The sequence below is a fragment of the Ambystoma mexicanum genome, chromosome 9 (assembly GCF_040938575.1).
Source record: "Ambystoma mexicanum isolate Mex_15411 chromosome 9, UKY_AmexF1_1, whole genome shotgun sequence".
NCBI classification, from domain to species: Eukaryota; Metazoa; Chordata; class Amphibia; order Caudata; family Ambystomatidae; genus Ambystoma; species Ambystoma mexicanum.
In genome coordinates this window covers 780,536,838-780,561,716 of record NC_090931.1, presented here as the reverse complement: position 1 = coordinate 780,561,716, position 24,879 = coordinate 780,536,838, and the positions used below count along the sequence as shown (strand labels likewise).

The 24,879-nt window shown below is 44.6% G+C and overlaps 1 protein-coding gene across 2 annotated transcripts in view; it reads left to right on the top strand.

The window, feature by feature from the left end:
* DNAH7 (dynein axonemal heavy chain 7) overlaps nt 1–24,879 on the top strand; it is a 1,167,586-nt gene that overhangs the window by 380,670 nt on the left and 762,037 nt on the right. For both annotated transcript variants that reach the window (XM_069615701.1, XM_069615700.1), the window contains one exon: nt 11,672–11,884. In XM_069615701.1, coding sequence (XP_069471802.1) covers nt 11,672–11,884 — 213 coding nt within the window. The remainder of the gene's footprint in view (nt 1–11,671; nt 11,885–24,879) is intronic.

Here is a 24,879-nt window from a genome sequence, read left to right as displayed (position 1 = left end):
CTCTCTTTATGGAAATAGTTCAACAACCAAAGGAAATACCATTTAATGTTGAGTGCAGTTTTAAAGTAAAGTTATTCCTCAAAAACGTCTTTGCATGTAATGAGATGCATTTGGTAGATTCCTCATACAATATGGTAAACAAGTCTTATATATTTTCCTCTTTGTTAAAAATACCTTAGCTCAAAAATAAATATCCTTCTTGGTGCTGCTTTTAAAAAACAAGGTTGCCTGTGCAAGCATTAACTTTAATAGCCTTTAAATATCATGTTTTCATGACTTAATCTCTGATGAATGAGTTTGCCATGTAAAAACACTGGCTTCACAACACGACGTCTTTTAATCCTTGTACTTCAGAGGAGAAAATAACAGAAGATAAGGCTAACTTTGGCAGTTCATTTAGATTAATTACATAAAAAGTACTTAGCTTATTTTTTGCTTTAGAAGACCTCTCAGCATTTTCTTCCACAGGGAAAATTAATTTCTTTAGAGTAGATGTAACTTGAATGAGTTGTTTCTTTTTCTTTTAGTGTTGAAGATATTTTTCTGAAGAGTTTTCCAAGGCCCAAAACATAGGAGATAAACAGAAACATGACCAGCTCAGGAAACTAAACTAATGAAAGTCAGTTTAGAATGTTGGGAGTCACACCATTGTCAACCTGCCACCCAATCAGAACTCCTGCCTCTGCCCTCCATCTTGGCTTGGGGTATCTGCAGTACTCTGAATATGGAAGTTGAAGGATAGTTCCGGGACTTTTTTTTTATTGTCCCTACCGTTCGGCCATGTGTTTTTAAGCATAAATCGGTAGATCGTAGAAAACTTTCCTATGGACCATACCCGACTTTTCGTCCATTAACGCACTCGAAATCAGCCGCCATTTTCTGATAATCCTCTCACTTGCCGCATCGCCCTGGCTCACCTGCTTTTGCGGCACTAAATCAAATCCCCCGCCCCTGAAACAGACTTTATCAAAACATTCATATTCCCCGCCTCTATCCGTGACGTGACTGAGCTGCGTAGGCAAACGCGCCCAGGCGTCTTCTACGCGACTCCACACAGAACCCGGAAATCAACACAGATGAGCTCACACAACACAGCGCGCCACAATCGGGAATATGAAACTGTACTTTTAAATTAAACTTCAAGATTGTAAATTTGGTAAAGTACATTTATTTGACATCAAATGTTTTGAGAATATTCAGCGATTTTCATTTTTATTTGCTCACGTTCCAAAAAGTTCGTTTTGAGGCACGCGATGTTCCTTTGCTGTACACAGGGTCTTAGATCATCTCACAATACAGCGCCACAATTCGGAATATGAAACTGTGGTTTAAAAGCAAACGGCAAGATTGTACATTTGGCAAAGTACATTTATTCGACATCAAATGTTTAGAGAATATTCTGGGATTTGCATTTTTCTTTGCTCTCGATCCAAAATAGTTCGTCTTGAGGCAAGCGATGTTCGTGTGCAGTACACAGGGTGTTGGTTTACAATAAAATAAGCTCTTCGTCGCACTGATAATCGCATGGCTGTTCCAACAACGAGGCACTAGGCCACCACAACGGTCTGTATGTTGCATCTAGCCGTTAGTACCGCGTAAGGGCATACTTGTACTTGGCGATCGTCCCATAAAATGGTCAGGGTGGTAACGTTGTTCACGCGGAGAAGCAACTGGCGGTTAAAAAAACCATCCGCCGGTGTCTGGTACTCGTGACACATGCAGTAATGCATGATGTACCTGTTTGAAAAACATAAAAAATGAAATTAGTCTCACCATCAGATCTTTATTAAAATTATTCATTTTATATATTAGGTCGGGAAATTATTTCATAGCTAGGACAGTGCAACTGGGTATTATACATCAAGGGGTGGCTGTAGGATACTGAGACAGTCCCCCAGTGCAGGGGTTGACAGGGAGGCAGTGCAGGTGGTGAGTGGAAGGGCCCAGGACCAAGGTCGCAGACAGTGGACCAGTTGTAGCAGGGGAGAGGGAGAGAGAAAGCAGAAGCAAAGAGGAAGGTTTTGAGGTGCTTCCGTAAAAGGAGATGGTTCTCCTCAAGATAGTGGCGGTACAAAACAATATGCCACATAGAACGAACAAGTACAACTTAACCCGTCTTTAAAGCTACTGTATAGTAATTAAATTGCGGTATAAACTCATCTAAAGAGTTACTTACATTATATTTGCATTTTCCATTGTGTCTGTGCGTAGGGCAGCCCCGAAATACCACTCCTTCTATGCCGACGTTATTTCTTCTAATGAACGAACATGAAATGGCTTCATTATCGTTTCTTACGTTATTGCCCCACACCCCCAAAAAGAAGTCTTTCGGGATGGTCCCGGCCTGTCAAGGTCAAATAACAATACAACCTTATACTGAGTCGTGGGCCATTCCGGCACCCGAGCAAAAAATCAAAGCAGCTGACCTTCACTTTGAACGAGCGCACATTCCTATTTAGCTACATTCAGTGTAAGGCCATCTCACAGGACTTGAAATTTACACTCCATTTTTGCATTTTGTCTGCGTGCTTTGCAGCCCCAGAGAACCATAAATACGGAGACATTCTATATTTTTTGAAAAATGATTTATAATACTGTTTGGTTTAATTTAATGCGCAGATGAACAAGGTTGGATAGACACATTGCATGTACACTGAGCAATCACTTTAATGTACACATTACATAGATACACATATTCAATGGGCCTGCGACATGAGGAGACTCGAGAGAACAGACAATCAAATTACAATCATTTAAACCGTGATGTGTATTTCTCAATGAGCTCTTCTTTAGGTGGACATGGAACAGAGGCAATGTTGGGTGGCAATGCAGTTGTCCCCTGCACAGGTTCGTTCACAACTCCATTTATGTGCCTATCTAGGACGTCAACAATAAGTCTCTCAATAAACTCATATTGCATATCCTCAAACACTGGTTTGATCACCCATTGTTTACTTCTTTTAGTGAAGGCCTTATTGTAGCGAAGCGTCCCTAAAGTTCCGGTCGTCCTACTTTGTTGACGTCCAACATTATGGTTATGTGCGAAGACCGCTAGAAGAGTCCGATTTATCATGCCCTCCATGCCAAAATGCAATCGTTTTGGCCTGTACTTTAGGCACATATTGTGGAACACCTCCAAATCTCCTGTGTGGCAGAATTCCGTGAGTCCCCTCAAATCGCTTGTTATAGTTTTATCAAATACAATCTTTTCAATGGCTTTGTGAGTGGGTGATGAAGGAATCAACCACTTCTTCTTCCGTGCCTCCTCTGTGGACAAATGGCCATGTTCACAATTGTGGAAATGTTGGTTTGTGTTCCAACGGTGAACGTTTGTGCAGTGTAGCATTACTGACCGCCATTTTTCCAGTAGAATTTCCAACAACCCTCCACATGTTTTTGAGCTCCACCAAAGATGGTTGCTGATTGACTTGGACCACTGTGAAATACCTTGCGTTTCTTTTTTTTTACCTGCAGCAGACAATTTTTTATTGATTGTTTTTGCAAGATGCCAAACGTCAAATTGGTGATTTATATTTTTGTACTCTTCTCTCATTGTCTTGCCAATTGAAACGTGTCTGTCCGTGGCTATCAGGTCGATCACCATTCCCCGCGATTGTAGTTCTTGCAATGATGCTACAAAGCCAACTTTCTCCATGGCCACTGAGGATGTACTTTGTGACACCTGCAAAGTGGTAGGTGCAGTACTTGGCTGAAAATCCTGGGCTGTCGCACTGTCCATCACCGGCTAGCCTGAACCGTTTGCCCGCGAATGTACTATCAATAGACATTTTTTCCATTCTCCAAGCTTCGCTAATGGCTGGAAATAGATAATCGGTTTGGTATTTGTAGAACTGAGTTTTCGCAATGAAATGGATTCCCACAAACTGAAAGAAAGACTCTAACTTTTTAAAACTTGAACCACTAAAAAGTGCAGCCGCTGCACAAAGTAGATTGCCTGCTGGCAGTTGCCCCAGCATGGGTTGTGCAGACCATGAGAAAGGATGATATTTTGTACAGGTGGCATGTATTTTAAGGTTAGTGCCTCGAATTGCACGAGTCACATTAATCAATGGCTCCCCACATACTTCCCCACCAACCGAATGCCCACATTTCATCCGAATAATAATATCAATCAAACAACTATCGAATACAATGAATTTGGCCTCTTTCCTTATACTGTCACTCTGCATCCCAGCTGGTTCTGCCTGTAACGTTGAGGACATGTCACTCACATGAAAGGTAGAATCTCTGATATCGTCTTCCGCTATGTTCAGTGATATTGATGGTGTTTCATTGTCCACTTCATTCTCTTCCATTGCAACATCTGTTCCTTCTCCGGCGATGGGTGAATAAAACAATTTCTTCAACTTTCTCGCGGTCTTAGTTTTTGCGGGTGTGGATTCTGTGAATTGATCTCCGACTGCATCCGAACTACCAGGAGGACATTCACTATCAATGGCTGGTGGTGGTATAGCTCCGTTGTCAATCACTTCATATTCTTCCCATTGGCACGATGCATCTCCAGTCTCAATTCCCTGCCAAAAGGTTTGACAAGCAACATCTCTCGTTCGCTTCACTGTCTGTGTAGATCTAGTTCGTACACCCACTCGCAACTAGAGGACAGATTGGAAAAGGGATGTTCAGTTTAAACACAACTACAGTATTGAACTATTAACAGTGAAAAACAACATAATATAGTGACCAGGACACTAACCTTCTTTTGCTTTCTTTTCTTTGAAACTTTCTTGCCTCGAACTTCAACATCAGGACGCTGTTGCTCCGACTCGTGTGTGCATGTCTCCACTTCCTCTTGCGCTGCAACGACTATATTTTCATGATAAGCACATCCATCACGCACTGACGCTCCATCGACTCCCTGAAACATAGAACTTTCATTAGTATGTATAATATTATCGAAAACACAAAATGTACTTGGGGACCAATACCCACGTACATCTCAATAGCAAAACACGAATGAACGCTTTGTGTAGAACATTCAAACGACAATTATTCACGCATTGTTGATCTAGTTAGATGGAACTGTCAAGATCCATACCTCGGGCTCCGCATAGACTTCCATTGATGATATTATTGAAGATGACGCTTCAGCAACTCCCTGAAACACAGTAATTGCATTAGTATGGTTTTCTATTTTGTTAAAAAGAACATAAACTTTGTGCAGGCGTCAACGGCTCATCTAAATAGACCTGCACAAATGATCAGTTGTCTAAAATAAGTAATGGATATCTAAATATGATTCGATTTGCTCGATCGTTGGAAGTGTCACCACCCAGACATCTGCATCAACTACTAGGGGTGATGTTCTTGTAGAAGAAGCTCCGTCATCTCCCTGAAACATAGTACTTGCGTTAATAAAGAAGGAAGTATAGCGGATGTAATCACGTCATATGATTTCGCTTGATCGAACTGTCAGTATCCATACCTCGAAATGCATAAGAACATCAAGGGACGATGTAACTGCGGTGCACACTTCTGCAAGCTGTTGCGCCGACCCGTAACTGCATGCTCCCCCTTCTTCTTGGACTAATGCTCCATCGACTCCCTGAAACGTAGGACTTTCATTAGTAATGAACACAATATTGAAAAAAGAAGACACATAGGAGGGCGACGACAGAAGGACATATCAATGGCTAAAAACGAAAGAAACATTGTGTGTAACAATCACGCTACAAGAATGCAAGATCTGATGATCTCCATCGATGGAACTGTCCGGAAACGTACCTCGAGCATCTGAGTGACATCAACGGTTGTCGTCAATACGTTGGACTCCTCAGCATCTCCCTGAAAGACAGTACTTGCATTATTTTGGATAACAATAATTATAACTGAAAACAAAGACTAGAGGACGAGTACAAGGGTGTACCATTAGGTAAAATAATTACACGATAAATTAAAACTATTGATTTACATGCCTAAAAAAAGTCAGTGGCAGAATAGCCAAGTAAGATTACCCGATAGGCGCTTGAAGTGGCTGATGACTGCAATAACGACACGGATGGAGAATCTTCCGCCTTCATATTGAGTGGATACATAAATGGGGAAATTATTGTTAGCTAATGCTACACACTACTGCAAGGCCGAGAGATAAATACGTAAACTTGACTCACCAGTGGAGGGATGTGGACGAATAGAGTGGGAATAGCGTTTGAGAGCAATTTTCGCCTCGCTCGCGGTGTGTTCTTCTTTATTAGCAATGATGTGGAGTACATGTCTGAGCTAAAGTGCCTGCTGCAGATGCGGTATCGATCACCCCTCTTGTCCGCAAAGACTTCTAGGACTCTACTTTCAAGCTCAGACGGTGGATATCCGCAATATCGGACCCATTCTCTTATCTGATCTATTGTCTTAGGGAAAACATGCATTATAGTACCTTCAGATTTATTATGGGTCTTCGAAGGGCAACCGCCAATGGAACAGGCAGGCATTGTGGAAAGTTCTGAAAAGTAAAGATCAACAATTCTCTATGAATACCAATGTAAACTCAGAACATGTGACTAGTTCCTTGCATGTACTGTCTTGAACAAAAAGAAATTGGACGCAAAATGATTATGGTACATGGCCTTACCTTGACGAACAAACAGTTAGATGCAGGGATCAGAGTATTTTCTTGTCGTACAACAGGGAGCACTTCACCGGTTGCAAACTGAGGAGTTTCCTCGGAGTGGTCACGGAAGTTCACAGAGACGAAGAGCAGATAACCAGCACCTTCACGGGTTGACTAGCAAAGCGCAAAGAAGTGCTCATTAGAAATATGAAGTGGATTATAAAGAATTCAAAACAGGGGTGTGTTTCTGAATGAATGACGTCTATATGTCGTGGCATTATGCGGATGGCAGGGGGCCGTCCAGCGTGAAGGGGGATGCTTGGCAGGAGACACACGGGGTCTGGAGGTAGACATGGGAACAACAACCCATGCTCTATAGACCACTTTGAAGTGTACATGGTCTTTGGCACCTCTTGGCCTTTATCGCTCCCTGACAGCTCCACTTGCCAGCACAAGTACCCCGGTGCGAACTGCCTTTGATAGGGCGGGGGGTGGATTGGGGCGCTGGTCGTGCAGACAAGACACAGGAAGACTCGTGAATGGAGACACACTTATGTGGATTGCAGGGGGCCGTCCAGCGTGAGGGGGGATGCTTGGCAGGAGACACGGGGTCTGGAGGTAGACATGGGAACAACAACCCATGCTCTATAGACCACTTTGAAGTGTACATGGTCTTTGGCACCTCTTGGCCTTTATCGCTCCCTGACAGCTCCACTTGGCAGCACAAGTACCCCGGTGCGAACTGCCTTTGATAGGGCGGGGGGGTGGATTGGGGCGGTGGTCGTGCAGACAAGACTCGTTTGCCGCAGGGCCTCACCAAGGAGAGGCCATCTAACTGCATGTAAGAGGCAGGCTGCAGGATCTAGTACATGGAAGGCAGGGGGGTGACTTTATAAATACCTCACCCTCCCAGGAGAATATATGGGTGCAAAGGTTATGTGGATTGAAGGTGGGCGGCGAGCGTGAGGGAGGATGCTGGCCGGAGACATGTGGTGTGACAAGACAAGGCACAGGAAGACTATTCAATGGAGACACACTAGATTCATTTAAAAAATGAAAACAACCATTGTTAAAATATATGTTGGGTTTTATTTTAGATCTTAATTTCAATTGAACATAAATAATAAACATTACACATTGTAAAGTTCCGGTTGCAGCACATCCAGGGAAAATCCGCGGTATTGTCCACTGTCGCTTGGGAAATGTTGTCTAATGGCAAGTACCGCACAGGCAGGTATTACTCTCCGAACGCGGTGTCCGAGCCTCCCGTGAAGCCACCAAGTGAAGCAACGATAGGCCACCAGCCTGTACCACCTGTGAAAATGAAAGATGCAAACTGCATTAAAATGACAAAACTTTCTTATCATTCTGCTTTGAAAAAAATTCTATCTAGAAAATGCACAATATGGACCCAATTTACATGCATTCGAATGATATGTAGATGTAATTTTATATGTGGGAGACGACCATGACATAGTAGTGGCATCACTGACATCAAAACCAGAGTATACTTACTCGTTACTCGGATTACGCGGACGAACAGTGCCGGGAAGTTCGTGCATAAGCACCATCATCATCCTCAACACGGTCCGTGAGAGGCAGGCTTCCCTGAACTCTGGCAGCTCGGTGATGCATTGCGGACTTGGCTCGCCTTCCGAAATGTAGGCCAAGCACCCGGAATTTTCACGGCAGCAGCAGTTCTCCTCCTCAGTTGGCATTAGCTCGCACCGATTGCACGTGCACCAGGTGGAGACGCCGTCCATGCGACATGGTCCAGGCTCTTCATCCGTTGACTGGTCCTCCCAACTGCCGTCCGAATCCCCATCGTTTTTGCGTGCTTGCCTTTCCAGTAGTTCTTCCTCGAGGGAACTCGGGCTCGTTCACATACGGCATTATTGTAGCCATTGTGTGGTAAAGAAAGTAAAACAATTTACAGAGATGGTACAGGTGTTCACAAGGCCTAGAAGTGGCGAAGGTAGCTGACCAGAGCACAGAAACGAGTCACAGAATACTATAAGTAACACAGAGAGAATAATGGAATCGAAAATCTGCTGCTGTGTGTTGTGAAACGGTGTGTTTATACTTATTAAGGAAAGAGGCGTCCTGCCATTTCCATGGCGACACGTCATTAGCTGAGGCGCAGCGATTGTTGACACGAAACGTGCTTTGGCGTTGGGAAATGGGCGGTACGCGTCTGCTGATGTCAGGCTCAGGGGCGGGGGATTTGATTTAGTGCCGCAAAAGCAGGTGAGCCAGGGCGATGCGGCAAGTGAGAGGATTATCAGAAAATGGCGGCTGATTTCGAGTGCGTTAATGGACGAAAAGTCGGGTATGGTCCATAGGAAAGTTTTCTACGATCTACCGATTTATGCTTAAAAACACATGGCCGAACCGTAGGGACAATAAAAAAAAGTCCCGGAACTATCCTTTAAGGCCCAACCATTTTAACAGTGAAAGGACTATATTTAGTTTTTAAACCTAACAATGAAATAAACAAAGAACATAAGGATAATAATTCTTTAATTACCACCTATTTACTATGGAACCTGACAGTGGTGAACAGGTTAAAGAGTGCTCCTTGCTAAATCATCCTGGGCCTCACCTATGCTACTATACAGATCTACTGCAGGTGCGTCTGGTGCTAAACAGGTGCCATGGCAAAGTGTTGCATTGCAGCCCAGCATCTCTCAATCAGGCAGTGTGGCTCCTGAAGTCTTTGAAGTTGTCCATTCAAACATTTGTCAGGATTATAAGCAGATACTTGAGACCAGGCATTTCAACATTTGTCAGGAATCGGGATTGTATGCTTGTCCAATTTCAGGCAAAGGTGGTTTCTGGTAGCGCACCCTATGAAAGGGAGCTGAATACATTTTGCAGCTGGTGTGCAGCATCCAACTTAAAGCCCATGTTTTGCTAGCTTGCAACTGTGAATTTCAAGCAATTTCTGCTTTCTTTACTGTGAAGTCTCCAGTGCCTTAAATTATATTTTAACGCCCGATTGTACTGATTTGAAGTGAATGAAAGGATGCAAATATGCATTATATTTTATAAGGAGTGATTCTGGTGCTACCGTTAGGCCAGAGAAGTCGTATTTGGCTTGTGTGCACTGTAAATGCTGAATGTTGATGGTTGATGGTTGGAAGTTCCGAGCAAGAGGCACTTCGCCAATTTATTTTTGATTGACACAAAATGGTACTGGGAGATTTCCCTTCGAGTTTGTCGTTACAGTTTTGACTTAATTACTTTGCATGAGGGGCACAGCGAAAGTGGAAGCTGGCACATATCACTTGCTCGATTTTCATTTGTAGCGTTTGCCAAGCTTGCGTGAACCTAGATTAGCAAAGATTCCGAAACATGTGCACATACATCGATAACCAGTGGGCCTAACCTGTACGTTTGGAACACAAATAATAAGCAGATCACAGGTCTTTTCAATAGCCATTAAACAGGCACCAACACCCTCAAAAGTAATGTACACTTGAACGCACACACACACACACACGGATCACTTGTACATAATCACCTCTGATATTTAAAACCTATGGACCGAACTTATCTGTCAAGAGTGCCCGCTCACAGATACAACAGGCATAACAAGGGTCCCATGCAAACACACACGCACACACACACACAATCGTGCAGAGCTCACAATCATCCTGCATACACTTATGCATGGTTAAACGTTGTTATCGATCAGACACAAACATCAAACTCGGACACAAATGCCTACACAAACATACTTGGAAACATCCACTGTAACCAGAACTTTGCAGAAAAGCAAACTCGCGCATACACTTCACAACAATACACATGAAACCCACACGTTGTAAAAAAAAAAAATACAATTCAGTTCATACATATCACACAGAGAGAATAATTCCATGTACATTTGAAAAATAAATATGTAGGTAACTATTTCTTGCCACACATCATATCCATGAACCAACTCCAAAGCTTCTACAGACACCTTCTCAAAGTGCCATCACACAATATTAAATATGCCTTGTGTGTCCATTTTTCAAGTTATTTGTGGGAACAGTGCAGGATCAAACCCTGTGGATTTAAATTTGGAAGGGTACAGTACAATTTTGAAAACTTGACAATACATTTAACCGACTTGGCAGTCGAAATTTCGGGGCCTCCTTGCAAATTATAACAATGTTAGCGCAGCGCAGGCCGTTGCGCAGCAGCACATCAAGGCCTCTGCCTTCCTGGGGCCCATACACCAGTGCCTACTTGGCCTAATGGATAATCCGGCACTGCGTGCTCATTTTTAAACCAAGAGCTTTAAGAGGTGGGTGTTGTGGACCCTCATCGGCCTCCCATGCTAGGGCGCAATTACAGACGGGGTCAAGCCTAACCAAAACATTCTTGGTCCTGCCACGAGTGGGAGCTGTCTTGCCCAAACTGCTAGACCACATCCCCTCCACACAGGAGCACAATCTGCCTTTGTGGGGCCTTGTGGGAGATATGCAGTGTAACACAAAACTTATTTGGCACACTAATCCCTGCTGGGAATAATAGCGAGCGATGAACTGATGATGGGAAAAACTTATGGGAGGGTCCAAATATGAAGAAAGAATGGTGATCAACCCTCCACCGATTATGTAGCAGTGAGTAAGGGAATACGATTACGTTGGTAGATGTAGCCCTATGACGATGTAAACCCAATGAATGACTGCTCTGTCAAAAGGGCAGAGTCCTTAGTCCTCGCCCTCGGGTCCCTCGGGTCTTTATCGTAACTATGCGCGATACTGATGCATTAATTTAGTCACTCATTCCGTGGAGAGAGAAAAGCATTTTGTTAAAAATTCCCTCTCGATTTTGAAAGTTATTCTTGATCCTCCACTACTGGAATTTGATGAACTATTCATGGTGATCTAATTATGGTTGAACCAGTATTTCAAGCAGAGGATTAATGTTAATGTACTCCTCCGAATCACACAATGACAGCATGCACCGAAACTTGCCAATATGTGTGTTGTTGTCTGAAGGTTCAGAGCACTATAAGCAGAAATAAATCGGCCGGAGAAGAATAGCATGTGTTGCGTTATATTGCTAAGGGATATGTAGCACAACTTATGCAGTGTTTGTATTCTCTCCCAGGAACTTCAAGAATACCTAGAACAGAATAACCGACAGATTGACGACATTGTGGCCTTGGTACGCGGGCAGCTGTCGAAGCAGAATCGTGTCACGCTGGGGGCACTGGTGGTTCTTGATGTACACGCCAGAGATGTCCTCACAGTACTGGTGAAGAAGGGAGTCAGTGATGAACATGACTTTGAATGGTTGAGTCAGCTGAGATACTACTGGGAGGTAAGTTTCATTGATACAGGTGTGTGTAGCAAATAATAAACGCTGAGTTGAAACTTTGCGGGCAAACACTACGAAGAAATCTTCAGTCTAATAATAAACATGACTTAGATCAACCCTCAAAAGATTTGGTGGTACTAACTTCAATTTTTGGGCACCCCTGGTTTGGAATTCCCTACTGCTTCGTATGAAAAACTGTGTCCTTGAACATTTTCAAGAAACAACTTAAGACCTGGCTGTTTGATTAAGGAACATTTTAACTAGTTTTGCTCAACCCGTCTGTCCTCTTGGACATCAATAGCCAGCTGCATTTAATGTTTGACTGTTAGGTTGTCTCTGTCTTGTGAGCGTATTGAGGCCCGCGAGCAAATAGCGCTATATAAAAATCAATATAGGTAGATAGCTAGGCATAGGGCTTCATTACGACCCTGGCGGTAGCCATGCCCTTATTAAGGGCACAGCTGCTGCAGGTAATGATTTTTTTCCGGAGCCCAGAAAAGGGCAATAACCGGGTCATGTCGACCTTGGCAGAGCTGGTAATTGCCCTTTTCTGGGCTCCGGAAAAATTATTCCCCATTCCCATTTGTGCCCCATCGGGCTCAATGGGAATGGGGAGGATGCTAACAACGGGCCCATTAATGATGGGCACGTTGTTAACAGCCTGGTCTGCTAGCGGGTCCCGCTAAGGATGCCTGGTCTGGCCAGGTGTCCTGAGCGGGACCCGCCACAGACCTCGTAATGAGGCGGCCCGGAATGAACGGTGCCGGTCCCTTACCGGCACCGTTCATTCCGCGGCCGCCAGGGTCCTAATGAGGCCCATAGTGTGCAGTATCTCATGATTTATCAAGCACACTGTTATTTTATTATATTGTCTACGTACCGAAAATGTAGTTAAATTATGTAATTATTCATGCTATGGGCTCGAAGTCCACTACTCCCTAAAAAAAGGTCAGGGATCATTTTCTAAGTCCCTGGAGTGTTAAGAAATGGTAAAAATAGACATAAAGGAGCTTATTCTGCTCCGGGCACAGCATGAATGGAAGACATAACACCACGCCACATTTTCATTTAGTTGTATTGTCGGGGGGAAATTCTGCCGGGGTCGGCCGGGCCGTCCGCAGACCTCCGGACAGGGAGGCCCCAACTCCTCCCGTATATCCCAGATGAGATAGAGTAGGAGACACACACAAGGAGCAAGGTGACTCTGCTGTTTATTTATACAAAACGGCAGGGATGGGTCAAGGAGCGTACGCGTTCGTCCTGACACACACACAATCGTGGGGCTCGCAGGCCCTTTTTACTGCATTATGACGCGCTACTTGCGTCACTTCAAAAAGTTAACAAAAAACCTATCGCCACTCTTAATTGGTTGCTCGAGTGGTAGGGTTAGTATAGTACACATATAGAGAATGATATTAGTGGACAAGGTGTAGTCAGGTGGTATATCTGGGTTGTCCCTACAATTAGATACATAAGAATTGTTACATGAAGACTCCTGAGGATTGGCTAATATTACTGACGTCTGAGATAAGAGCCCCATGTTCTGATTGGTGCACCCGTGAGCTTCCCAGCCTGGGACCACCGTTGTTCCCAGCTCTCGGTGTACCTGTGATTGCAACAATGTTTCAATATGGGTACGTGCAGACAATGTGAGGATTTATTCATAGGTGGAAGGCTGACCGCTCCCACTGTAGCAGATGTCCATTGAGCCTTTCAAGTGTATCGGCCTGTGTCTCGTAGCGAGGGACCCAGACGCCTTTTTTCTCCTGGGCTTTGGCATCTCGTCAGGTTCGGCTTGGTCACGTGGGGAGGGACCGTGAAAGGGCAGAATTCTGCACAATTAATATTGCTTTTTCTACTGCGCGTCTGGTTTAATTTGCTGGCGTGACTTTATCGTTGGGGCGCGGAGTGCGAGGTTGCAACATCGTGCCTTTGATGATTTGTTCTTGGAATGTGAGTTTGCAACATTACGACCTTGGCTGGTTGCTCCACCGGGTTCTTTCTGCAGGATCAGCAACCTGACTCGTGCTTTGTTAATATCCACGGGAGCTCTTGGTTGAGGCCTACTTGGGCCTGGTGCATAATTAGTCCGTTTGGTGCATAGGTGCTTTTAGGTTATAATAGCATATATTTCCATGACCAGTATCGTGTTTCCATTATACCTCTATGGTGGTAATGGGTTTCAAGAGAAGCGTGAGCAAGCGTTATAAATGAGCTCATGATGCGTCTTGCGTTTCTGCATTCTGAAAGCCTATGTAAAAATAATAAAGATGCACGTCCGTGAATATGCCTGTCGCCTATGTCAGAGCACTGAGTATGTTCTTCGTGTAGATTGGTGTGGAAATGTTCAGTGTGTATACTTGTACAGAAGTGCTTCCCGTTGTCTAGGTCGTCATGGCATCTCTAACGACGTGTGGATTTTAGTCTAGCTGATCCGAACCGCAGGTGTCGGCATGGCCAGTGCGGGCTGTTGGGCAGGCAGATGGACACATCCGTATGTTCCTGTACCAGGGTACCTGGTCGTCTGGTAAATGGACAAACTCTTCTCGCGGCGGGTGTCTGGGCCGTGATCCTCTAGGCCAAGCGCGAGAGGTGAAGGACGGGAGCCTGGTCTTCCATTCTCCCACTTCAGTCCCCCCTCTGGTCGACTTGTCGACCACAAACATATCCTTCTCGTTATCTCCTCTTACCCTCCATATCTTAGTTATCCCTCCGAGATGTCCATAATGGTTTACATGATCTTCAAATGACCAATACATATATTCACATGTTCCTCCAGGAGTACAGTATACCCATCTTCCTATGTAGCTCCTGGGGTTCCTTGGGTTCTCGATCTTCACTGATGGTGGGTCTAGATGGTTGGTGATTATTTGGGTGCGCAACTTCTCCCTCTCTTGTATTATCACCCCTGTATGCTGGCCGTCATCTGCTGGCATCAAGGGGTGCATTCCCACCATTTCCAGCAACTCGTCAGTCGTGCGTGCCTTCCGGGCCTTCCAAAATCTAATTATGATCAGAGTAGCTCCAGCCAAAATAGTACACCCCACTATTATTTTTAGTCCATCTGACAGCCATGATGGCATCCATGACCATAATAGTGAAAACCAGCTCTTATCCTTGTCTACACCGTTACTTTCATCCATCATTTTGGAGTGCATCTGGGCCAATTGTGAGACTGCTTCTGTCAGTGTACCATTGTCAGCATCGTTGGCAGGTATGAACGTGCAGCAAGATTGTCCTATTTTTGCACAAACTCCTCCTTCCATTGCTGTGAGAAGGTCCAATACATATCTGTTCTGTAGTGCTACCATCCTTACAGCTCGCAGCTCCTCTTTAATTGCGTTGAACCCATTTACTGTTGAATTGATGGTCATCATTAGTTCCCATCTGGTTATTTGGAGCCATTTTGCGTTTGCGTATGCCTGCAGTCCCGGATGTATTATTGAGGAGAAGAACATTGCTGCTCTGCTGAATAGTCTGTGTTCTGGCGGTATTGATGTTAGTTCCGTTTCCGACCTTCCCCACAGGTAATTTCCTGTCAGTGGCTTTCCTTGTCGTTTTCTCCTATTTAGGACAGTATCCTCGCTGTTGGTCTTGTTCTCTTGCTCCTTCTGAAGTGGTGCAGATCTCTTTCTTCTCTTATCCCCTTCATCCATTTTAGGAAATTTCGCCACATTGACATGCTTCTTAGGTACCACTAGTGATGGTACATTGACGTGTACCATTGCGCACACACCATTCCACAGGGGAGGCAGTGTATGATATGCCTTTTCTCCACAGGCCCAATAATGGTCCATTATTACTGCTGTTCCCGCTCCCCCCTCAGGTAACTCCATCACGCTTGCACAATTGGTGTTATATCCTACGTCCACCTCTCCTTTATGCTGGTAGCATACTTTGGGCGCAGTCAATGGTAGTATTGTTATGGGGTCTTCATCTTCTTCTACCCACGTGAGCATTGGTACATACTTGATCCACGTCGTCCAACATCGATGATTGTGTGTCTCGATGGTTGAGATAGTTTCTTTTGTTACCATGTTGCTGCCAATTACTCCTATCTCCCAGCTTTTGTCCAGATACACTTTTCCTGTTATCGTCAGTAGCGGCCTCTCCCAGCATCCTTGTTTACCCGGAACTTCAGTGGCGTACCAATCACATGGTAGATACTGCAGTGTTACCTTCTTTGTTTCTCCTTTTGCAGGGCCACTTGTTATGTATTTGAATGCTTCAGCATGTAAACTGGTCTTGTGATAACTCAGATAGGTCTTGAGGAAGTTGTTTTCATATGGGTATGAGTCTCGTGTTTTCCATGTCATGTGCACTACTGTTCCTTGAAATCTTCCTTTCGTTTGGAACAGGGCCAAATATATTATGCACTGTGCTGTCTTTTCATCTATTTCAGTGGCAACAAATGTTCGTGAAGCGCTCATGGCGTATGGTATTAATGAGCAAACGTAACAGCTATCCTCAGTTGTCTGCTTACCAATGCGGGTCATGTGCTGGTACCATATGTTGTTTGTGACGTGTGCTGAATCTTGTACATAATTATCAATACCTTTATTGTCTGAGTATGTGCTGCGTTTAACTCTATTTTGCTTGGGTGCAATGTTACTATTACCACCTGACGTAACACCTGTTGCAGCAGGGAACGGGGGTATATTAGGTTTGGGTGCAGCAATAAAATTGATAGCATAGCTGTACTGCCAGACAGAGGCAGCCAAGAACCCGGTGATCATAAAAATCCCTATTATTTTTATTACATATGCTAATCTCACCGGCATTTTGCTCTTACCTTGCTGCAGTCTTGGCAGCGTATTCTTGTGACGTTAAAGTTGCCCGCCTAAAAATTCTCAAAAGTGCTCGTTATTAAATGTTAGTTTTGTTTCCTTAAGCTCTCCCTATCAAGTAGTCATTCAGTGCCCAGGTGAAGAGCTGCTCCCACGCTACTCTAAGTGATCGGTCTCTTAGGACCGGCAAGTATGGGCGGAGGTGGGGCATGTAATTTTCTATGGCCAGGAGGAAGGCTGTGTAGTAGACACGTACCCTTCTCCTTTTTAAGTATGTTGGCCTTTTTATTTCGTATACAAATTGGTGTGACAATTCTTCTGGGTAGTTATCGTCTGGCAGCACCATCTACGCCTGCACACTGAACTTGTTAATTAGCTTTTCTTAACAATACAATATTACGCAGTTCCTGTATGTGCGAGAGAAAAAAGAGAACATTCACGTGTTTACATGTGTATTGGTGCAAGCAATGTCCTTCAGTTTTAGTTACAACTGTACTTAGCAGTCAATGGGGGGGGGGGGTTTTCTCAGATGGCGGAAGTATTTTTACTCTTTGAGCGTGTGACCATAGGGTGGGCAGTATGGGGATCACCCCTTTCTTCGTCAGTTATCGTCTCCGAGGGAACAATTGGGTCGTTGTCTGTGATGAAACTTTCTTCCGCTGTCGGGGATGTTGTTACTGTCCTTCCAATGGACCTGTCGTTGGCGCTGGGGCGGGTCTGCAGTTTGTAGATCTTTACGTCATGTAGGTGGTTCCAGGCACGCTTATCCTTTAATTTTACTGCTCTTGTTGATACGTCCTCCACCAGATGGGGGCCAGTGAACCTCTTCTCGTTCCACTTTCTATTGAAATTGCGAAGTAGTACGTGGTCACCTTTGGCAAGTTTGCACGAGTTCTCCTTTCCCAATTCTGTACTTTCGTCTTTTTCTTGATTGCTGGTAGACCCGCCCCGTGTGCGCTCGAGCTGTTGAGACACAAACACGACACTAGTAATCAAAGAAGACACATATTGATACATTTCATCACCTAACACACTCGCTGAACTTTCGTGGTCGGTGAATGCCCTTGACGTTGGTGTTAGGGGAAGGCGCATTTGACGTCCAGTAACCACTTCGTGAGGGGTGAGGTGGTGGTCGGACCCTGGCCTATTTCTAAGTTCAAACAATGCTAACGGAAGGCAATACAACCAACTTTTCTTTGTTGTTTGTTGTATTTTAGCAATTGCCTCCTTCAATAAGCCATTCAGGCGTTCACATACACCATTAGCCTGTGGGTGGTATGCACATGCAAATTTGTGTTTAATGTTCAGCAGGGATGTGATATGCTGGAACATTTCGTTTGCGAAATGGGGGCCGTTGTCTGATCTTAACACCTCGCACACTCCCCACCTGGGGAAGACCTCCCTTACTATGAATTTGGCTGCTATAAACGCATCAGGGTGTGAACAGGGCCCTGCTTCAATCCACCTAGAAAATGGGCATACTACTACAATCATATACCTATTACCTTGACATATGTTGATCATATCAACATAGTCAATGTGAAGGTGCCGAAAAGGTCCTTCTGGCCGGGGTATGGTACCTCTTATCACTTTTAGAGTATGACCGGCCGTAAACTGTTGACATGTGAGGCAATTGCTGATAAAATTTGACACATGAGAGGTTAACTCGGGACAAAACCAATCTTCTCTAATTCGTGCTGCAATTATTTCCTTGCCTGTATGGGCAGGGTGATGTAATTGGCTCAGGGCGGTATTTAACAGTGCCAACGGTATTACAACTTTCCCAGTGCCACCCTGGCGCCATAGTGCGTCGGTTGGTGACATTGTGCATCCTCTTTTCACCCATACTTCTTTTTCGGCCATTGGTGCAGCCGCTTGTAGCTCCATAATCTGTGTGGCTGGGAGATGAGTGTACCCTTCTCTTATTAACATCTCCCTAGCTATTCCCCTCCCTCTCCCTCTCTGTGAGTCTGTGGGGTTCCATATCTCACCAAAATATGCAGCATATTTCGCATGTGCGTCTGCTGCTGCATTTCCTTTTGAGACGTAGTCTTCTCCATTGGTGTGTGCGGTGCATTTGACTAGGGCTAGTTCTTGGGGGTTGTTTATTACTTCAATTAGTTCAGCCAACAAGAGGGCATGTTGTACTGGAGTGCCATCAGCTCTCCTAAACCCTCTTCTTCTCCATTTTGATAGCCCTGAGTGGACAGTTGATGTAACATATGCACTGTCGGAATATATAGTTACTCTTTTATTAAAACTTTCCTTTAATGCCAATATTAGTGCAACGAGTTCCGCGGCTTGAGCAGAGTAATGCTGTGGTAATTGTACACACTTCATAGCCACACACACCGGCGCCTCCATCATTTTTACTACTGCTGCCCCAGTCCTTCGTATCCCATCTCCTTGATCAATAGTTGATGACCCATCAATAAACAAAAGCTCACCTCCCTCTAGTGCGTTTTCTTCAACTTTCCTAGTACATGAGTACATTTCAGTTATTTGGGTGCAGTCGTGGGCGTAATCTCCCTCTTCAATTACTTCTGCTAGGAACCTTGCAGGGTTAACCGTGCTACATCTAACAATTGCTAGTTCAGCTTTAGACAAAATAATCTCATAACCTGATGCCCTCTGTGTCGTTAGTGTGGACTTAGGTTTATTCAATATCGCAAATAGTGCATGTTCCACAAATAGTGTAGTTGGACACCCCATAGTTATTGCTGATGCTTTTTCTACTGCAAAAGCAGCTGCAGCAAGACCTTGTTCACAAGGGAAGTGGCCTAACATTATAGGGTCTAAGTGACCGCTGTAAAATGCTACTGGTTTATAGCCCATGCTAGTTTTTTGGGCCAACACTGCTTTCATCACTGCTGAGTCGCAATGTGAAAATATAAAAAAGCGCCGCTCATAGTCTGGGGATGCCAGTACTGGAGCAGTTGATATCGCGTCTTTTAATTCGTCAAATGCCTCCCTCATTTCCATAGTCCACCCCAACTTTTTCTCCCCTTTATTTGCTTCCTTCAAACCCTCAAGCAGGGGTCCTATGTATGAGCTGTAATCAAATACCCATGCTCTACAGTAGTTGCACAGCCCCAGAAATTGCTGCAGTTCTCTCACAGTCTGTGGCACGGGAGTGCTTGAGATGGCCTGTGCTCTTTGTGGTGCAATCCTTCTTCCATGTTGGGATATCAGTTGGCCAATGTAAAGTACCTGTTCCTGACAGTATTGTATCTTTTCCATGTCTACCTTGTACCCCTTTTCTGCCAGTATCGTCAACATTTTTAAGGAGTCCTCTCTACATTTACTTTCGTTTGTACTGCAAATTATTATGTCATCCACATACTGTAACACTGTGCTTTCCACCTCAACGTTACCCAAATCCATCTGTATTACTCTATTGAAAATTGAGGGTGATTCACAATACCCCTGTGGTAATCTGGTATGTTTCCACTTTGTATTTCGGTAAGTGAAGCTTGTCAAATCTTGTGAGTCTGGGTGTAATGGTATTGAGAAAAAAGCATTTTTAAGGTCAATCACTGTAAATCGTGATGCCTCTGCTGGAATGCCACACAATATTGTGGCCGGGTTTGCTGTTACTGGATACTCTGCTTCTACTATGTTGTTCAAGGGTCTGAGGTCCTGTATGAAGCGCCAAGACCCCCCTTTAGCCTTGCGCACCGGGTACACAGCTGTGTTACATGGTGATTCTGAGGGGACCAATATGCCATTGTTTATAAGCGCCGTTATGGTTTCATATATGCCCTCATCTGCCTCTTTTGACAATGGGTACTGTTTCACTCTTGGTAGTATGGCACCTTTTTTCAATTTTATCCTTACACCCCCTATGCTTTTTATGCATCCCACGTCATAAGGGCTAATAGTCCATAATGATTTGGGCACCTTTGACATATCTTCCTTAAAAAATGGGACTGGGGTGCCTGCGGGTGCCTCAAGTGCCATTGCAATTTTCTGTGCTACTTGTTTGTGAGCCACTCTTAGCCATATTTCTACACTCATCATGAACACCATTTCACCTTCCTCCTTTTCTTCTGAAACAGCTCTTCATCTGACACCTGGGTCAGCCTACATCCTTCTGCTAGTGCTATCACTGCCCTCCATGCTCTCCCTTCTTTATCTTGGGCGTGCACAGCAACATAATCAGCTGTTGCAATAATGCTCTCAATGTCCATTACAAACACCTTCCCTTCCAGTTCATTAACTGGTGTTTCTGGTCGGAACAGATAGGCTGCTGGCCTCCTCCATATTTTCCCTTCTATCCCTGGCATCCATGCAAATGCCATGTCTGTGCCATACTGGAATAGCTCGCCATCTACTGGCTCCGCCCTAATCGCTATCTGTCCACAGTATGCTTGCAAAATCTGTCGTGCTGCGAGCATGTTAATCCCTGGAGTAGAGCAAATTATGCCATCCTCTGTAAAGGAGATCGTCATATTCAACCTGTTCATTATGTCTCTCCCCAGTATATTTACTGGTGAGGCACTATAATACAAAAGTGGGACTGACAGATCATAATCTCCAATAGATAAGGGAACGTTATCAGTAAATGGAACCAACCCTTTAGCCCCAGAAAATCCTTGGGTGTTCATGGCTTCGCCTGACATCTTAAATTTACCTTCCCTTATGCAAGACCGGGTTGCCCCGGTGTCAACAAGGAATGATAATTTTTTGTCACCTATCGTTACCTCTATGCGTGGCTCCTCCGCACTATTAGGTGTTACTGACAGGATGGGACACACCAAGGCCGTCTGTGGGCTGACCTATTGGGGGTACAATGATTGGCCATTCCCTGTGTAAGGGTTGTGTCCCAACACCGTCACCCCACCCAATTGTGTTTGTTGAGTTTGGGGTGGTGGTTGTATTAACGCCACTTGTTGTTGTGGCGGCGTCAGTCGCTGTGTTATTTGTTGTTGTGGCAGTGAATAGGTTTGTGGCTGTTGTGTTTGTTGTTGTTAGTCACTCCCTTGTTGTGACATCTGCTGTTGTTGTATGCCCTGCTGTTCTTGTGAGGTCCTAGGTTGTGCTTGTTCATTCCATGCTGGTGTTCCTGGCCTGACCCTACATGTACGTGACATGTGTCCTAATAGTCCGCAGCTCCAACACACGGGTGGTTCCCTGCTTTGCCATGGGAAGCTCCCTGTGTTGTCCTGGTATACGGGTTGCCCTGTGGGGTAGTAATTTCTGAGTCCCCCAGCCTGTTGTTGGGTATTATATCCATATCCTCTCCCCCTCATAAACCCTCCTCTCCCTCTGTTATAACTATAATACCCAGTTCCTTGCATTGGGTACCCTCCTCCCATGTTTGGTGCGTGTAATTGCAGAGGCGGCACTTGCTGTATTACACCTTGTGGAGGCGCTATTTGAGCGGGATCTTGTGCAGCCACTACTTGCGTTGGGCTTTGGGCCATTGGTGTGGGCGTAGTTATTAGTGCCCCTTCCATTGTGTATTTAGTAAGTTTTTTCTGTACTAATTTGGCCTCTTCTGTTTTCCTGTCCTCCTCCTTTTGTTTCATTTTTCCTTGCCATGTCCTGCAGTGATGTACTATAGTCAGTTGTATTTCTGGCCATGGTTTTGCTTCCATCCCCACTACTTTCTTTAGTTGTTTCTGAACTCCTTCTGGGAGCCCTTGTACTAGTATATGATAAAATATGGCTGGTGTTTTGTCCCATTGTTCTCTAGTTTCCATGCGCCACTTCTCTTGAATATCCTGGATATAATCAACAGGATCCTCATTTTCACCCATCTTACGGGAAGTAATGGCTCCTATGTCTGATGTGTCTGGGTACTGCACTCTCAGTGCCTGCCATAGCGCATGTCTGCAGTTTGCAAATGGTGCCCCATCATGCGATGTGTTCGTTATTGTTACCCCATGGAATCCCGCTCTTTTCCAAATGTCATCCGCTCTATCCCCTAATATTGATATTAACAGGCCCTTCACATCTCCTACTGCTAGTTTCTGTCCTGCGGTGTGTTTTTCCATTTCATATATCCACTTACCCGCACCTCCACTTAGTGATGGGAGCCTACATTTTATATTTTCCTTATCCGTATGTTTCCAAGGTACATACTGTGGTCTAACCCCTCCTCTCTCCAGCAGTGGCATTAAATTCTGTCTTGTGTCACCCTTTACGCTCCATAATATTGAGTCTTCACACCCCTCTTCTTCCCCCGTTTCTTTTACTACTTCAAATTCTTCCTTACTACCTCTGCTCCTACCTCCCTCTTCTTCCTTTCCCCTTTTTTCATCATTTCCTGTGTTCAATATGGGTATGTTTATTTGTCTGTCTTGCCTGCGACTAGGGAGGTCCCTAAGCCGACATGCATAAGGTGTAAGTTCATTCATGAAGGGCGCGAGCTTTATTCTGTGCAGAGAGCGTGCGGTGGTTGAACATGTAGGGTGTGACGTGGGAGGGCGTGATGGGGATGTGGGTGGCGTGGTTTCATTGGTTTGTGTTTCCCCTATTCTTTTCACTTCCTCCTTACTTCTCTCCAGCTCCTCCCATCTTCTACTCATCCAGGGCGAATCTATGTTTGTTCTAGTGAGGTATAGTTTATCTAAGCTTTCCCTTTCACTCTTTCTTCCATCCTTCTCCACTCCTCCTTCCTCCTCACTGCAAAAATCATTCATAAATGGCACCCCCCACTCTGCCTTTTTTCCTTTTATTGTTACTGTTTTTAAATCTATTAGGTCTCTTTCTCCCCTTTCGTTGTTACCAACTGTTCCCCCTAGTGCTGATGTTGTTGCTACCTCCCTACTTTTATATACATCTCCCCATCTTTCACTCTCCCTACTCCTCCCTTCTCTTCCTCCTTCACTTCTCTCCTCCATTTCCCTACTATTTTCCTCCCTTTTCCTTTTCAATTCCTCCATTACTTCGTTGCTCATCTGTTCCAATATCCTTTCATCCTCTTTCTTCCTTTCCCATTTCACCCTTTCTCTTTCTACTATACTCTCTATTACCTTCCCCTCTTCATATTTCTTAGCTGTCTCTGATATTATCCTCCTCCTCCATATTTCCATTTCCTTCTCCTTTTCTTCTTCTTCCTTCTTCTTCTCTCTCAGCACTACTCTTGATACCCTATCTGCTGCTGCTTTTACCCTTTCAGCTTCTCTCTTTTGCTCATCACTCCGTTCCCTTAATTTTTCCAATTCGTCCTTACCTTCTTTCCTTTTCCTCACTCTCTCTCTTTCCTCCCTCTCAAGTTGTTTGATCAGTTCATTCTGCTCATCCCTTAGTTTTGCTAATCTTTCCTCCAAAATCTCTTCCTTCTGCCGTAGTAGCTCCTCTCCCCTCATTTCACTCTCTCTTGCACTATCCTCGTTTGTTCTCTTTACCGCCTCCCTTTCTTCTCCAGTTAGTGAGCCTCGTAATTTCAATAATATCTGTGCAGCTACCCACTCATCGTTTCCTATCTCTACAGTCTGCTCTTCTCTAATCCTCCCTTCCCCCATTGGTATCTTCCCATGAGCCACATATGGTGGAGGGCTGTATGCCGGGTTTGAGTATCCTTCAGCCGCCCTGAACTGTCCTTCTATTTCTCCTAATTCTCTTAAAGGGTACAACCCTCCTCCCTCTGTTTTCACTCCCGGTGTTATGGGTATCTCATTGCTCGGTTCCTTTTTTATGTCGTTTGATTTATCAATCTTTTCTCCTCCCTGTCTTTCGTTCCCCGTATTCTTTGTGCTTTCGCACTCCTTTTCCCCATCCGTTCCTTCTTTCTTAATCTCCTTTTCTTCCGGTGTTTCCCCCATAGTGAACATTCCATTTGGTCCTGGTCGAGACCCCTGGAACATCCTCCATAAGTTAAACACCTCCACATGGCTTGCCAACTTCCTCCCCTTGTATGTATTGTGCAGATGGTTTAGTAGTGAATGTTGGGCATATGGATCGAAACTACCATTAGGCGGCCATGGTGTTAACATTTTGTTGTCTGTCCCCTGGGTCCACTCTATGCTGTACTTAATTAACTTCTCCCTATGTGGTGGCAGTGTGGTGCATATGTGTTGTAGTGGGGTAGTGAGGGTGCTCCCCCACCCTCCCGACCCTCTCCCGTATGACATAGTTGCACTCCCCTTGTTACCCTTCCCCTTACTAGCAGTTTACAATATACAACCTTGTATTGCTTACCTCGCCCCGCAAGTGTGGGGACTTACGACAATCCTTTGACAAATTATGCAATAATAATAAATA